Raw genomic sequence first — 17,223 nt, forward strand, 5'->3', positions numbered from 1 at the left:
GTCTCTGTCAGTGTCTTCTCTCCAGGACTTGGTTTTAGGCTTGTCAGGGGTCTAGATTATGTGCTTTGATATTAGCTCTATGGGTCTTGCAATATTGTGTTCTTTAAGCAAGTTGGTTTGTGTCATATTTGTGGTGGATTCTCTGTTTTGACATTGCCTTGGATTCTTGGATTGTGCATTGGTTCAGATTATCTGATTTTACATTTCTTAGTCTTGCAGCATTGCATTTGCTAGTCTGTTTGGCCTGGATGATTCTCTGTGATTTGACATTGGATTGGATTCTCAGGTTGTACATTTGTTGTGTTGAGCCTGCCAAATTGTCCTACACTTCAGCTGGGATTCCCTGGTTTGGCATTGGTTCTTTGGGCTTGTTGGTTCTGACTGCTTCAAAAGGCTTTAGGCCAGGGATTGATTTGCTTTCTCTTGTGACTTTGGCTATTCTTTGCCTTGGAGAAACGTGGAATCCCACCACCGCATAGGAAACAATGGAAGCTGGCTGGGGGCACCTTGTTCAGGGGCCAATAAAAGTGGACCTTTTGTTCCAATTCACTTAAAATCTGGGGCTTATCTAAAGGACAGGCACCAGCACCTCTGCTATAATTTTGGTGCAATTCCCTCAAAATGCAACCCCTCCAGCCCTCTGGAAATATTCCCCAAAGGGAATAATGGAGCCAAATAATATCAGACTCCCCCCAAAAAAACAAGATACCAAATACCTGTTTGGTATTTGGAATCCAGATAACCAGGAATACCAATATTTATCAGCTCCCTGACAAAAAAATACAGCTCTCTCTACAGTGTACTTGCACTGGCTTTGACATGTTGCAGAAAAGATTTTTCATTGTTTGTGGTCTTCTGTGTCCTGTACCTTTTGTTTTAATGTCCTAACTTCAGCCCAAGTAATGTCCCAGACACGACCTTCATCTGTCTATTTCAGATTATTAATCTTTACATTATTCCCTCCCATGCTTGACCATGCTCTCCTCTAGATGCAATTTGGTTTTCTGAAGCTGATATTCTCTGTTACTATATGGCATCATCTCCTTTACTTATAGCAGCATTTCCCCCCAGGATCTTTCCCTCTGTACTACTTTTTCCTGGGAAACAACAGAGGTGGTTCTGTCCAAAATCACAACACAAGAGAGGCAATGCTTCTGTAAACACCGTGAAGTAGATTTATTTTTTTAAATCCTGATTTGCAGAAAAGAGCATACAGTACTCTTTTATGCTTAGTTTATAAAAAGCAGTCAATACTTAAAATGCCATATTGTACAAAACCAGTCTTTATAACACCATTGAGCTGTTAGTCATGCATCCCATGGGTTGATATGCATATCTAAGACCAACTTGTATATTCTCTACTCAGAATAAGTTTTAAAGGAATAATTAGAAAGGGAAGATGAGCTTGCTGGTCCATTCTCTTTCTTCACAATTCAGTCTTCAGCAGCTTCAGTGCTTTCTGCATGTTTGAGTACACTAAAAAAAAATCCAGAAGTTACTCTCTCTCTCTCTCTTTTTGCACAGAATTCATAAGAAATCAGTATTCTGAAAGGGTTTTTGTGCCTGTGGTTCCGAATTAAGGAAACTGTATGATCTAGCATTCCTTTTCATCACAAGTACAGTGACAGAAATAATACACATTTCTAATAGTCTGTCAAGAAAGTCTGGTTCTCAGTTGGAATACTTAGATTTCAGCTGGTATAAGGATGCTTCTCATGCTACTCATTCCTTTTGGGCCCTGTAACTGGCCTGGTAGAACTCTCTGCCTAGTGACATCCGTGCCCCGTGGGACTCAGTGCGGTTCCACAGGGCCTGCAAGACAGAGATGTTCTGCTGGGCCTATGGTTGAGGACAGCAATGGTTTGTCATTGAGCCTGGCCTCCTCTACTCCTCAGCTTCATGGGGAAGGGTATAAATTGGTATCCAACACCATCTGAATTAGTTGTGATTGTGATTGTTTTAACTGTTTTAAATTGAATTGAACCATTATTGATTAATATATGTATTTATTGAAATGTTGTACACCACCCTTAGCCCTCCAGGGGAGGGCTGTCTATATAGTTTGAATAAATTCATAAATATGGAAGCTACCTGAACTTGTCCCTCCAATGGGACATGTTTGTGAATTGCTTATTATGAGGGTTGGAACACACACACCCCCCATGTGGTTTGTGTTTGATACAAAATCTGCCACTGGAATGTTTGGCAGTGCCTTGGAGGCAAACTACCGATGAATCATGGTTGTCAAGTGGTAGCCATATTGTGAGAAGCAGATCCTAACCCTAATTAGGTGAATAAGATTACATCAGGTTTTAAAAAGAAATCCAGCTTGATTGGGATGTGGGCTGGATTCTGCAGACTAAAGACCAAGCTAGCTGTTACAGGTGACATGAGTGTCCTTAGTCATAACTGTGGAGCCAGATAAGAGGAAAACAGGGCTCCACACAGCCATTTCTGTGGGTGAAAATGGTGTGCGGGGGGAAGTCTGAATGACACCCCCCCTTGCTTTGCAGCACTCCAGAGTCAAACCAGAGCACTTTCAAGGTGAGGTCCTTAGTTAGTACATGAGACTGAGAGTCAGGTCAGACACTTTGTGTCACATGTAAAGTCCAGTTTGGACCTAAGTGATAAGTCAGTCTCCATGCTTGTCAACCTCTGCATCCTTTTCTTTCAGATCAGAGTTCTTTCAGTAAAGCCTCCAGAACCAATTATTCTGTGTTGCAAAAGATGATGCTGGAGATGTTTTAAGCTGTGTATGTATGATAAAGTTACTGTAAATGTTTTAGTTATTATATCATATCAAAGTTTGTATGCAGTGGCACCTTTAAGACCAACAAAGTTTTAGTCAAAGTATAAGCTTTCGTGTGCAAGCTTTACTCTGCTGCTTCAGACCAACATGGCTACCCACCTAATTATATCATGCAGTGAGCTGGATCTGACCAACCATAAATAGCATGAGTTCACAGGTCAGATCTCTCAACCTCTCCTCTGCAACTTCCTGTGCACTCCAGCTGCTTCTGAGGATTAGGGAGAGACTCAGCGGGGGGGCGGGGTAATCCATAGAAGTCACACACACTCTCTAACAAGAAAGGGGACAAAATTACCCCCTCAACACACACGTTCCTGCTCTCCTCATGGAGGAGTTGACACAAGAGGGTTGGAGTGACTTTGCCAATTTCTCCTTATACTGAAGTCTCTCATGCTGAATCCCACTCCGTTCATATAGCTGTCCCCAATCTACAAGAGCAACCTTCAAAGGGTACTGGTAGCTGCAAATTATTCCATGAACACATGCATTTCATGGCTTGTAGAATCCCTTGCAACAAAAACAGCCTAAGCCAAAGTGGTGCAATGGTTACAGGAAGAGGAGGGCTCAACTCCACACTCAGCTATGAAATTCACTGTACAATCTCGGGCCAGTTATGCGCTTTCAGTATGACCTACCTTATAGGGCCATTGTGAGGATAAAATAGAGGAAGACAGAATCATGTACACTACCCTGAGCTCCTTAGTTGTAGGGTGGGATAAAAATGTAATTGATAGATACTAAAGAAAGTTACTATTCTCTTTGTATACACATGGGAGTTGGGGTTTGGGAATTCCTTGTCGCCTGGTGTCTTTGTAGGTGAAGTGAGATGTAACACACAAATGTAACGCATAGCAACACACTAGTGGGAAGGGCATCTAGATTCTTTTTTGTGATTTTACCCAGATTGTGAAATAGGACTGTTGTATAGATAAGAATGGAACTCCTATTGTAAAAGACCTGTTCATTCCAAAGGTATGCTGGATACTCCAGTACAAAGTAGAAAATACTTACACAGTGGAATATCTGAAGGTTCATAAGCATAGAGGCGATTGGAATATCTTCCAGTAATATCTGCTCTAACTGTCAGTGAAGGATCTGGAGAAGAGAAGGGGTGAAAACTATTTACTTCCAGTTACAAGCAATGGAATTTGTTTCAATGCAGATGGCCTCTACTTTTGTGCCTACTAGGCATAATCAAGTTTTGTGCTTCCACATGGTTTATCTCACATTTTTCTGTTCCCTGAATGACCTTCTCCCCCCATATTAGATGAACAGACTGCAAACTGCATGTATCTAGGGAGGGGGATGAACAGAGGCTTAAGGCTACAACTGATGGGCTTAAAATTATGTCAGAGAGAAGATTCCTAAACAGTTGCATCCATTGATGGTAGGGTACTTCAAAGGATGTAGCTGTTTAGGATTTCAATCTTAATGTCTTCTTTTAAAGAGAAAAAAGGGAAGCTGAGGGTGGGTGCACATATTTGGAAGAGAATTAAATTTGGGAGGGTATTGCTATGGATGGAATAGAATGAGTAGCTTTGAACAACTTATTTTAAAAGGTTGTATTTCCCCCCTCCCTTGACTGACACCCCCCCCAAAGAAAACCATTCTGAACTACAAAAAAACTTTGGGGACATGGAAGGAGGGGGAAACTATGGGGACATAATGTTGTGTGAAGTATCCAATTGGTGTCATGACAGTCATGGAACAATGTTGTCCTGTGTTTTTGTTTGACCAGGACATTGGTGGGGTTAACAAGATGGGAGCATCAGGGTTTGCTACGGACCACATTTTGTGGAATGAGTGCTGATAAACTTTATTTCCCCACAATGAAAATACTGCCTAGATGAGCATGTTAGAGATCAACAAGATTGGGGGGGGGGTAAGATACGTTTATGACAGTGTAAGCTCCCTTGGTCAGATACCTGACAAAGGGAACTTTGACTTTCGAAAGCTCATACCCCCCCAAAATCTTGTTGGTCTGTAAGGTGCTGCTGGACTCGAATCTAGCTCTTCTTCTGCAGACCAACATGGCTGCCCCCTGAAACAATCTAGACTAATGACAGATGAGCATTGATCACTCCACACCAGCCCGCCCACCCTCTGTTAGTGTCTACAGGCCCTTAATATGTTGTATGCATTCTTTTGTTCTTGCAAGTTACTAAAGGGAGTTTTATCCACCTCATGTATGGTTTGAATAGGATTCTAACTGGTGTAACATTACGGAGGATAGAAATTGGCATGGATTCTGGGTTATGTAACCTGGCAAATAAAGTCATGCAAACACTGCCACACACAATGTTCACTTTAAATTCCTGTCCAAGACTGTTGTCTCTAATGGTATGAGCCATTGGGATGTAGGTAGTTATTTATCATTGCAGAGCAGGGCCAGCCCAAGAAATATTGGGACCTGAGCTGGAAAATTTTAAAACTCTCCCTTGTTCAATGATGATAGTAATAAGTAGTTTGTTCTTTAATGGCACACAACATATGCTGCCAGAGAGCAAAGTTATGCATTCTGTATTGTGGTCATGTGGATGAGCCGCACTAAAGAAATAAGAGCTGGGGTTTCCATTAGGGAAATAGTGGAAGGAAGGAGTCATATAACCCCATGCCATGGTCCTGGTCCGATTTTAGTCTTAAGGAAGATGGCTACAGACCAGAAATTAGGCTCCCCTGTCATGTGTACTTTGACCCCAACAGGCTTCCCAGGAAGACGTTTCCTCATTCTTGATGGGCTTGTTAATGTACTTTTCTTTTTGGTGGGCCAGAAGAACAAAGTGGGCCATGTAGCTATGGCCTCATTTACATGATCATTGAGAGATGCTATGAACACACTTATTTATACTGTCAAGGAGAAAGAACAGGTACCATAGGGAATAAGCTAAAATATCCACCTGACTGTGCGTATTTTGGCATAAGAGTTTATATACTAATGTAATTTGGACTTGTGAAACAAGATTACCAGTTGTTGGCTGATAGAAACAAATTGTCCTGCATTTTCTCCCTGATGCCATAAATAAACTTAAGAAGGTTTGTTTTTTTCACAGTAAGGGATTGTGTAGTCCATAACTACAGTTGACTGTTTTGTTTTTCCCATTCATGCTGAATAATGTGAGGAAATTTTATTCTACAGTAAGTACTGCTATTTGATACCAGGCACTGAAATGGGTATATATAATCACACACTGGAACCAGTTTTTCAAACAGGCGTCTCTGAATCCTAATACCTACCTACAAACAGGACTCTGGGAACATACTGGCCATCAGGGGAGAGATGTTTGTCTGTGGTTTCGTACTAAAATACAAACAGAAAATCAAAATTTCTTTTAAGGTTTATCCTTTAAACCACACAATTAACTATTTTAGTCTTGCCAATTACTTTATCATAATCAAGGGCTGGATATACATTTGCAGTAAACCATGGTGCAGGGTTGGGTATGATTAATATTGGCTTTTCACGTTTTTTTCCCTCCACAGAGACAATCTTCATGTAAAACATGGCCACTAACCTACATGAAGGATACATGAGTATCTATTTTGTCAAGCACATGTGTTTCAAAATAAGAACATAAGAACATAAGAAGAGCCCTGCTGGATGAGACCAATGGTCCATCTTGTCCAGCATCCATCTCACACAGTGGCCAACCAGTTCCTCTGGAGGGCCAACAACAGGGCATAGAGGCCGAGACCTTCCCCTGATGTTGCCTCCTGGCTCTGGGATTCAGAGGATTAGTGTGTCTGAAAGAGGAGGTTCCCCTCAGTCACCATGGCTAGTAGCCACTGATAGACCTATCCTCCTTTAATTGATCTAATCCCCCTTTTAAGCTGTTCATTCCTGAGGCCATCACTACATCCTCTGGCAGTGAATTCCATGTTTTAATCACTCTCTGTGTATCATTCATAACACCACATGGTGAACTAAATACTTGTGTGTCTTCATAAGTTTGGGCAGATAAATTTCTCAGCCTTCCATGCACCAACTAATAATTACTTGAGAGTACTAAAAATAGGGTAGTTAATGAAATATCACTTAAACTTACGACAAGATTGAGGAGAACAAATTTCTCGGCCAACTTTTGTATTTCTTTGTGTTCAGAAAACACTTTCTTCAGTGCTAAGAAGGAAAAATAAAATAACTCTTTTGAGGGGAAAGGAATTGAGAGCATTAAAGGGTGGTATAGACCTATTGTTACAGACTCCAAGAACTGTCACGAACTCTTGTGTAATGTTGGAAATGAGTAACTGTGTAAAATGAGCTATAAATCAGTCTACACACTGGTCTTCAAGCCAATCTAGTTCAAGGTTACCACAATCAATGTGTTGTGTATAGTTTTGAAAGTCAGATGTCTTATCCTAGCAAATAAAATTACTATACACACAGAATCAAAAGCTGAGACAGAAGTCTGTAGCCAGTGACATATTTGTGAACAGTCTACTTTACTCCTTCTGGAACTGGACTTCTGGTGCACTACCTTGAACAATACAGCCAAAGTTTCACTTCTTAAAAGAGGTGCTGGAATTTGAACCTGGCTGAAAGCCACACCCTCTAATGTAGAAATCCTAGCTCCAAATTTCAAATGGGGGAGGGGACATATCCTCTCAGGCACTCATTATCTGTGAGAATGCATGACAAGGACAAATGCACTCCTCTGTGTAACCTCACAGTGATTTGCTTTTAACTATGGGGTAAGAGCAAGGGTTGTTCTGTTTTACAGGATGTTAAAGTAAGATCTGGGTTGTTGTTTTTTTTTTTAAAGAAGCAATTCATTTCCTTAAGTGCCTACCAAAAATAGAAAGAATTGTACCTTGGCTGTGAGGACAATCTTCCAAGTGGTGGATGATCATTATAGGTTTGTTGCTGAAGAGAAAAGACATTCTACTTTAGAATTTCACAGTAGATTACAGGACAATAAAGATTTATAAGGGAGAGTAACATCCCAAATTAAATCTGAAGAGATTTTCCAAACATTTCTCATTGTCTATGGCTAAAAGTGATGAGAGAGAAGAACTGCAGAGTTGCACAAGGTGGTGCTATTCTAACACCTTTTGGAGATATAAGAACTTACTTTGCCTTGGATTTGTAGAGAGCTTCTTCATAAGTCTGAGTCCAGATAAGATAATCGCCCCAGCCTGAAGTGACATATGAAGTTTAATTTTAAATTGCATTGTGATTGAAAGTGTTAATTTCATGACTAAGCAGAAATAAACTATCCTAATTTTTAAAAATGAATTGTTGTATCTGGTTTCTATTAGCCTACCATTTTCTTTTGAGAAAGTGTTTTAAATGGTTTTGATTTATGTAAGAGGTTTTTAGAAAGCTGGTACTGAAATGAATTAACTTTGTCTCTTTGCTTACTGTGGCGTTTAGAGAATTAATTCCTAATATGACCCAGCTTTTGAAGGGCGCCCCACTCCCCAGCATCCTTATGTATCTAATGGCTTACTACATTTTGCTAGTAAGTTATTAACTAAGGTTGTTACTATTTGATTTGATAAGAACCCTAAGCATTGACCAGTTTTATTCCTGTATCTGATAGCATATATCTGATAGCATATTCCTGAAATAATTTCCTTCATAAGTATAGGTGGGTCAGAGTAATAAATTCCAGACAGGTAATACAAGTGGCAGTTTAAGAGACAAAAGCTTTAACTAGCGTATGTTTACCTCTTGAGAGAGTCTGGGGCAGTTTTATTTTGCTGTCTTTGGCTTCTTTTGTGTCTCTTTTCCCGTCTTTTGTTGTAGCGTCTTTAGCCAAGGTGTGTGCAACAGCAATGATCAAAAGAAACACAGACACTAAGCTCTTCTCCATGGCTAAAGCTAAGGGGGGAGAAAAGGCACTAGGATTATTCAGCCTTCCAGAACAAGACAATGTGCAGTAAGGAACAGTGATGGCATACAACAAATCTGCAGTTGGCTAAATAATAATAAGCATCGCTCTGGAGGTGTATGATTTCCTTGATCACAATGAAAAGGAGCAACCAACTGCCAAGAGTTGCTTATCACGCTTTGGTACATGAAGCTTTGAGCATCTCTTCCACTATTTGTGTGAAAGTTTGATCACTGTTGATGCAAAAAAAAAAGAAGAAGCAGTAATTGTTGACTGGGGGAACATCAGTGTAGTTTACACTTGTATTAGAGGCAGTGTGGTATAGTGGTTGGAGTGCTGGACTAGGATCTGGGAAACCTGGGTTCAAATTCCCACTTCTGCCATGGAAGCTCCCTGGGTGATCTTGGGTCCATCACGCACTCTCAGCCTAACCTACCTCACAGGGTTGTCGTGAGGAAAAATAGAGGAGAGGAGAATTATGTGAGCTGCTTTGGGTTCCCATTGGGGAGAAAAGTGGGGTATAAATAAAGTAATAACAATTACACCCCAATTCAAGTGTGAGTACGTCTATAAAATAATTATTAATCAGCAACCAATATAGCCAATTCTCAACATGGTCCCGACTATATCCATATCTGGAGACTAGAGCCATGAGCAGACCAGACAGATCTTTCTACAAACCTGAAAAAAGCTCCAAGTTTTCAAAAAACCCTGAAATCTTAACAAACGAACAAGCTGGTGAAACCCCCCCACCCAATAATAAAATCAGCACCTGTAGCTTTAAGAAATTAATGCCCTCTGTGGCGACTGTTAGGTGACCACCACAACATTTCTAGTCTTCTATCCTTGGTTAGTCTTCTAACCTTGGTTTCTGTTAGTAAAAGATTTCCAGGGCTGTTTTGGCCTTTAAGAGAGAACTGAATGGTCCAGTCAGTCTCTCTCAGCGTAACCTTCCTTACAGGGTTGTTGTGAAAATTCAATAGAATTATGTAAGCTACCTTTGGTCCCCGTTGTGAAGAAAGGTATGGTATAAATGAAATAAATAAATTATAAATATAGCTGAAGATGGGGGCAGATAAAATGTGGGTTGATTGGTGATTGGAAAGGAGACAAGGAAGCAGGGAAAGAAAGAGAGGATATAGGGGCTGTCAGTAAGAAGGAAAGAAGAAAGAGTGAAGGGATACAGGTGGAAATGAAGTGCCCCTGAAGTCCTTGCAGTTACCCTACAGTACAACTGGATCAGGGCCTAGTGCCAGGCACCACACAAATGGACCTGGGGAGGCTGCCACCACACAACTCAGCCAGAGTTTTCCCAGCTGCCAAGGTGAGGGGAGGAGGGAAAGGTGAAGACCAGTGGGGTAGATAAAGGTAGGTTGGCAGGTAGGTGAGAAGGAGACAGTAGGAAAAAGGGACAGGGTATGGGGGCTGCTAGGGAAGGGAAAGATGAAGTACTGGGGGAGGGGAAAAGGAGATGCCTCCCAACAAGTCCTTTTTGGTACCTAACGCGTCATTCTCTAACTTTAAAGTTCCTGTACTAGTAACTGTTTCTTCTGCAAAGGCCCCCATGGTATTTTCAATACTGGTCTCTTTAAAACTTCAGTTTTCAGGCAGGGGCTGGGACAGGCCTAGGGTTGCCAGCTTCCAGGTGGGAGCAGGGGATCCTCTGATTCCGCAGGCTCCAGACTGCCACTAGCCGGCTGGCTGGCGGGGGGGGGGGGGGAAGCCCCACCCCGAACAGCCACAGTTAGGTGTGATGTTCCCCGGCATGATGACATCACACTAAATTATGACATCACACTAAGTTATGTCATCACGCTGGGGACATTGTAGAGTGATGCTCTGGTATTTGGAGCAAAACTCTATGGTAACCATAGAGTTTTGCCCAAAATACCAGTGCTGCCATGTGACTCCCCAGTGTGATGATGTCACTTCCGTGTGACATCATCACACAGGGGACTTTGTGCACGGTAATGTTTCCCCACTCCCAGGAAGCTCCCTCCCACCCCCCGCCGGCAGAAGAAAAGGACCTGGCAACCCTCAATAGGCCGATGGGCAGAGAATCATTGCCCCTCCCCTGAAGTGCTGTGCCTCGGGGCACTCTGGAAAATGTAACCCTTACATGACTGACTTCATGTAAGTCCAAAGTGCAACAACTTAGATTCAAAAGAGTTTCCAAGATGCTGGGAGGAATAAGGGAGGAGTAAGGGAGATTTTTGGTCTGCAGACTGCCTGCCCAATCAGGTCAACTGTGGCACAAACCTGCACAGTAGAGGAAAGGAGAAGGGAGGGAGGAAGCCAACAACAGCAGCAGCAGCAGCAGCAGCAGCAAATTACCAAAAACCCAATAGTGGTAATTATGAAAATGACAAAATTAATGGAACTGTTTAAAGGTGAAAAATGAAAATGAACCCAAAGTGATATTTTCCCTGTGTGTGACCCCCCACCCCCACCCCCACCCCGCGCTCTAAGTCCTGGGTGTCCTTGTCATCTCAGACTCAAATTTCCGTTATGTTTTCTTCCATAATAATTTCAAAAATATTTCCTTCCAAATGCAACTACTGGGGTTGCTTTTCTGAGAGGGATTATAATGCAGAGGGGGGGAGGAACTTTTAACCATTTCTTCCCTGTAGTTCTGAAAAAAGCCATCCTGCCTGAGCTGCTTTTGCCTCTATGGGGGGGGGGGCCCCCGGGGGCCTATGCGCCTTAAGGGGGGGAGAAAATCTGTAAATGATGATGAAATAAAATGTAGCCTGTAGAATGACGTTTGAATCCAGTGGCACCTTTAAAACCAACAAAGTTTTCTTCAAGCAACACATCTTCAGATACAGTGAAACAGAATTTCCTTAACCATTACATATAAGAAGAAAGAGGGTGGGTGGTTTAGTTGCCAGGAAGGGCTAGTTAGAATCAAGATGCATAAGTAACTGGGTGATTATAGCTGGGATTGGATTAAGGTGGCTGATGTGTAAGATCTGTGAATGGCAGTAAATTAGCATACAAAGACAAGATGTGAGAATGAAGTTTGGAGTCCAGTGACACCTTCAAGACCAGAAAGTTCAGTTCTGGGTATAAGTGAGTGACTTAGCATGTGTAGATGCACACTCCTTCAGATACATAGAAACAGATTTCCTCAAATATTACATGTCGGTGGGAGGGGGGTTAGTTCCCAGGAAGCTGTATTTATTGTTCAGTTACTTATGCATCTTGAGAAGGGAAGAAGGAGGGAAAGGAGGAAAAAAGAGAAGAGAAGAAGGCGGGAAAGAAAGAAAGAGAGAAGGGAAGAAGGAGGGAAAGAGGCTTTCCCACCCCCCATCAAGCCCCTGCCACCCCACCCCCATGGATCCCTTACTTACTGCTTCGGTGGGGGCCAGGGAAGACAGCAGGGGGGCTCTCTGGGTCTCCTCTGAGCCGCAGCACTTCTGTGCAGGCCTGGGGTACCAGGTGGCGCTCTCCTGGCGTCCCCCAGCCGCAGCCCTTCTGCACGGGCCCGGGGGACCCAGCGACGGGGCTCTCCAGGCCTCCCCTGAGCCGCAGTGCTTATGGCGCCGGAGAGCTGGGGGTGGGGCTTGCCGCCACCACCATTTGCGCGGGCTCCTGGGCTGCTGGAGCAGTGCTCTGGCACACTCCAGCCCCCAAAGACCCCTGATGATAAGTATCTCGATTGAGGCTTAAACCATATACTGGCAGCATCAGATCTCTGTGTATATTTTAAACCTGGGTCTGCCCTGATCACACACAGAGGCCTGATTGATATGACACTGGAGACAAGCATAACTTATCATCCAGGATGTGTCCAACATCCTAGTTTCAATGGTACTGCCCTATGTGTGAGGCTGTTTCCTGTGCAACATGAGCAGTCTAACACAATGCCCACCTGGGCCATAGATTTCTGGCATGCTGAAGCTGCATGCAAAATTGCTGAGGGCCCAATTTAAATTAGATGCTGGGAGATTCATGAAAAGATTGCATGAGTAACATCTTTCCCACCAGAATAATGTTTAAAGCAGGTCAAAGGAGTCTGGTTTAAAGAGCGAAAGGAGCAGAGGGTTGATAATCTCTGAGGCCACGGAGCAATTTAAGCAGGCAAAAGCCTAGGCCTAGTGAAACCTTTCCCCAGCATAGTATATGACAAATGCCACTTCCAGAAGCAGCATAAGCAAAGAAGCAAGAATTGGGCTGGGTCCCAAAAAGCTTTGGGGTCAAACCTCCACTCAACTACGAAGCTTGGTAGGTGAGTTTGTGGAAGTTACTCTTTCTCAGCTTGACCTACCTCACAGGGTTGTTGTGATAACAAAATGAAGGACAGGAGACGTATGTATCTCACCCTGATACCTTTGGAACACATAATAGAGATAGACAGAAACAGGAATAGACAGAATTAATAGACAGAAACAGAAAATAAAGTGTACAGAATAATAAATTTGTCCCTTTAAACCATGGGTGTGAAAAACCAGGAAAGATTCAGCACCGGCTCTGCTATTAATTTGATATAGATGTCAAACCAGTAGAGAAGAAACATAGCTTGAAAAGAATCCGGAAGGACCAGTATTTGCTAAACAGGAAATCAGAAGGCAGAAAATCTGAGGCTATTACTGGATGAAGAATGGAAAGAAATGAGCAACAAGCGTTATGCCGCTTTCTTAAAACACTGTACATATTCATAAAGCCAAATAATAAAAAAAATCTCATCCTTCACCCAGTTAGCAGAACAGAAAGACAGCATTACCTAGTGGATGTTTCCTTTAGCAAGCGATGCTGCTCTGCCCTTTCCCCGCTAGATGCCTTTCAGCTCTTTCTTTCTGTGCTTTAATAAGTAACTTGAGTCTAAAGGTCAGAGGATTCTAACAGGTGCTTTGCTAAGCAAACGCTCCTAGTCTTACCTTCTCTGCCCTCCTCCTCCTTTGAAGAACAGGTGCAGTGCTCCAAGTTTCAGTGTGAACAAAGAAGGTGTGGAATGCCTATTTATGCTCCTAGTGGCACCTCATCTCCACCCACAAAACCAGGCATTTGAATACTTCTGTTATCGGGTCAAACTTCTCATTTTTCATCCAAGAATAAAATGTTTGTAGGTGATTCTTCAGACAAAGAATGTTATCATCTTTTTTATCAGCTTAGCTGAATTTAGAAAGTAGAATTTATGGGCATAAAGGAGAGTTAGGAATGTATCTCTTAAAGTTTGGGCAAAGAGCCAAATCCAGGTAAGCATAAATCAAGACTTCTGATTTGCCCCAAAGCTGATCTGTCTGTCTCTGATTGGACAGAAGCTTTAGCCTGAGGCACAGTTCTATACTTTCTTTTGAGAGTGTGAAAATCATTACTGGGATTGCTCTTTTAGGGCTAATTGAATCATTATTGGTTTGTGCCTGCTACATATAAAGTTATCATGGGTACAAAAGGCAACTTCCAGATCAAGAACCTGGTAAACTTCTAAAGTGCCAGTTGGAATCACTGGCTGCAGTCACACACACACTAGATAATCTATTTTTAATCAACTTTTAGTGCACTTTCCAACTGGATTTTACTGTTCAGACATTTGGTGTACATGCTTGGCTGAGGAACCAATGGGGTGAAGCTGCTGTCTGTGGGATTATGACTGAATGCCTCTAAATCAGAATCCTCCCTAAGCATAATGATACCACAGTGCGGAGGAGCCTTGGTTGGCCTCGGATAGCTGGGCCCTCAGGTCCGGTGTGGAGAGCCATCCACCCAGAGATTTGGAGCCGGAAGGGGGCCACCTCTTGCCTGGAGCACATTGCACGTTTGTGGGGAACCCGGTGCTAAATCATTCGTAGATGACTTGATTCTGGGTCAGGGTTTTGTGCGTAACAAGGCAGCAGTATGCCCCAATTATGCCCCTGTAAGCCGCCCTGAGCCCGCTTGCGGGGTAGGGCGGGGTAAAAATACCTTAATAAATAAATAAATAAATAAAATAAATAAGTTCTGCATCTGCACAATAGCCGTTCATGCTGCAGAGCCATGACTGGGTCAAGTTTTAGTAAATAAGCTACACTTGTAACTCATATTAACAATTTGTGGCCACTTCTGAACTTGTGCAGTTAGTGTAGAGAACTTTCTCCAATGCCAGTGGCTATGAATCCCACCAGTGAATTACTTGTTGAAGAAATACTTCCTTTTGGTAGGCCTGAATCTCCTGCCCATAAATTTTATTGTCTACCCCTGAGTTCTATTGTGGGAGAGGGAGCAGAAAGTTCTCTGTCTTCACTTTCTCCACCCCAGGGGTCATTTCGTAGAAAAAGAGCTAGGGGGACTCATTAGCATAACTCATTAGCATATGCCACACCCCCTGACATCACCGGAAGTGTGTCCTCCCCACAGCCGGCGGCGACCTCCAGTGGGCACCAGCAGGGAACTCCAGGCCCCGCCCTCCCGCACCTCACCCGGGGGGATGGCGTCCCCCCGCGTCCCCCCCCCAAATGACCCCTGCTCCACCCCATGCATAATTTGATAAACCACTATTATGTCTCCCCTTAGTTGTCTTTTCCCTAAATACAGAACTCAGATTACTGTCATTCTCTATTATAGATGGTGCTTCAACTCTCCATTTTGCCACTTTTTTGTGTACCTTTTCCAGCACTACAGTATCCTTTTTTGAGTTATATGGGGACTAGAACCATATATATTATTCCAAATGCAGCTCCATTGTGTTATTTACTATAATGGCTATTTATTTCTTGCATCATAATTTCTAGCAGAGGATTTGCTTTTTCTCAGCTGCCATACAATACAGTCATGTTGGACTTTAGAGGCAAGATCCATTCCCATTCCTGTTGAAGTTAAACAGCTTTAAAGCTGTTGTGTTTGTGGTGATGGCTATATTGTCAAAAGAACATCTCTTTGCATATGAAGAACATCTTGAACAAAATCTCAACAGCTGCCGAGGTATAATCATGGCAGCAATAAAAGCCGGATAGCACAGGTTGAATGCATTATTTGCTTTCCCTGGTGAGAAATTCCAAAGGGGTAGCCCTGGTAGTCTATTGCAGAAACAAACTCATCCAAGGCCCCGTTCACACGGAGTATTTGCCACGCTAAAGATACGGATGATAGGCAGATTTTCCAGGCGTGATCAAACGGCAACATCTGGGAAGCGTAGTGCACCCGTGGCTAACCCGTGGCTTCCGCCGAAGATGCGGAGTTAAAAACTAGTACATACGATGTGCTAGTTTCCGGAAAACGCGGGGGAAGGGTGGGTGTCTGATTGCATTTCCCCTGGAATCCTGTGGCATCCGGCGCCCACCCATGTCCCGTCGCAAACCGGATGGGTTTTTTAAAAAATCTCCACAGGATGTGCACAAACGCCCACCGGCACATGCGCACACTGCGGTGAGGGGGGGGGGGGAACCCCGTTTCCTATGGAAAGCAGCACCTAGCGATTGTCAGTGTGATTGCACCGTGCCGCTTCTTTGCCACGCTGCAGGATAGCTGTGTGATCGGCATCTAATGGCATACCCATGGGACCTCCACGGGACATGTGATCGGGCTGCCATGCGTTACTTTGCTCCGGGCCAAACAGCCACGCTTCCCTCCTGCATTTTCCGGCCCGTGTGACCAGGACCCAAGTCTGCTTCACCTGAAAGACGAACAGATTTGCAGGTCTGCATGAGGAACAGCCTACTTCATCAAATGCACGAAGTAGTACATGAAGTTGCTAGAGAACTAAACGAAGGCCAACTACTGGGTCTATGACATTTCTGTGCTCTCTTTGTAAACTATTTGCTTTGTTTAGGATCATTTGTCCCATATTAATGTAATGAATTACAGGGCTTATCTGAGCTAGTTTTGCTAAATAATACACTGCTTTCTTATTCCCATTATAATAGGAATTTCTGTTTTTATTTCAGAGACTGACACACTTGAGCAGTCTGTGTGGTCTTGGTATATTGCTGCAGAAGGAATTAAGACTATCTAAACTGTGTATGTTACATAGAAACTTTAGTGACACGTGTACCTACAAGTTTAGCTATAACCCCCCCACACACACACACACACAGGCTGATTTCGCACTAGAGCTGCCTCGATGTTGCGCCGCCGTTTGCCCCGATACTATTGGTCAATTTCACACCTGAAGCCGCGGGGCTGCATTTGACCCGTGGCTTTGCCCGATTTCCTCTGCAGTTTTGTGATCCTCAAAAAACAGAAATTGACCAATAGTATCAGGGCAAACGGCGGCCGACATCGAGGCAGCTCTAGTGCGAAATCAGCCACACACTTCTCAATAGCAAATAGTCTTCCTAAGGTGTGGCTTTTCAGAGCCATGGTCATTTTTATTCAGGTGTTCACCTTGATATGCTGGCTAGAAACCAGCTTCACCTCATAAGCATCATCATCATCTGTGACACAATATAAGGGCAACACACATTTACTTCCTGTGTTAATACAGGCTAGTCCACATTTTGTAAAGTGTTCTTTGCTGTAGTCTTGAGAAAATCGGAGATGTGCATTGCTTTCAAGCAATACTTCTATGCTTCTGTGTTGAGAATCAGAAGCCATAAAGACCTGGTTTTGGATGCCATATCAGCCATCCCAGTGCAATCTGTGCTACAGAAGAAATAGCCCCAGACT

At 43.2% G+C, this 17,223-nt stretch overlaps 1 protein-coding gene across 1 annotated transcript; it reads right to left on the minus strand.

Annotated features, from left to right (window-relative positions):
- Positions 1-1,426: 1,426 nt before the first annotated feature.
- AGR2 (anterior gradient 2, protein disulphide isomerase family member) lies at positions 1,427-8,622 on the minus strand. The gene is made up of 7 exons (XM_015421588.1): positions 8,478-8,622; positions 7,879-7,942; positions 7,618-7,670; positions 6,853-6,926; positions 6,044-6,107; positions 3,821-3,904; positions 1,427-1,476 (listed from the first exon to the last, which is right to left on the minus strand). The coding sequence occupies exons 1-7, from the start codon at positions 8,620-8,622 to the stop codon at positions 1,427-1,429; spliced, it is 534 nt and encodes a 177-aa protein (XP_015277074.1).
- Between the last annotated feature and the right edge of the window lie 8,601 nt (positions 8,623-17,223).

Source organism: Gekko japonicus, unplaced genomic scaffold (genome assembly GCF_001447785.1).
Source record: "Gekko japonicus isolate JY-2015 unplaced genomic scaffold, Gekko_japonicus_V1.1 scaffold1585, whole genome shotgun sequence".
NCBI lineage: Eukaryota > Metazoa > Chordata > Lepidosauria > Squamata > Gekkonidae > Gekko > Gekko japonicus.

Bases quoted from the DNA above. Each gene is read 5' to 3' on its own strand.
- AGR2 (XM_015421588.1), bottom strand. From the start codon at position 8,622: ATGGAGAAGAGCTTAGTGTCTGTGTTTCTTTTGATCATTGCTGTTGCA. The intron at 6,108-6,852 runs GTAAGTTTAAGT...TTTGTATTTTAG, and splicing joins TTGTTCTCCTCAATCTTGTC to TACGAAACCACAGACAAACA. The intron at 3,905-6,043 runs GTAGGTATTAGG...TCTCTTCTCCAG, and splicing joins TCCCAGAGTCCTGTTTGTAG to ATCCTTCACTGACAGTTAGA.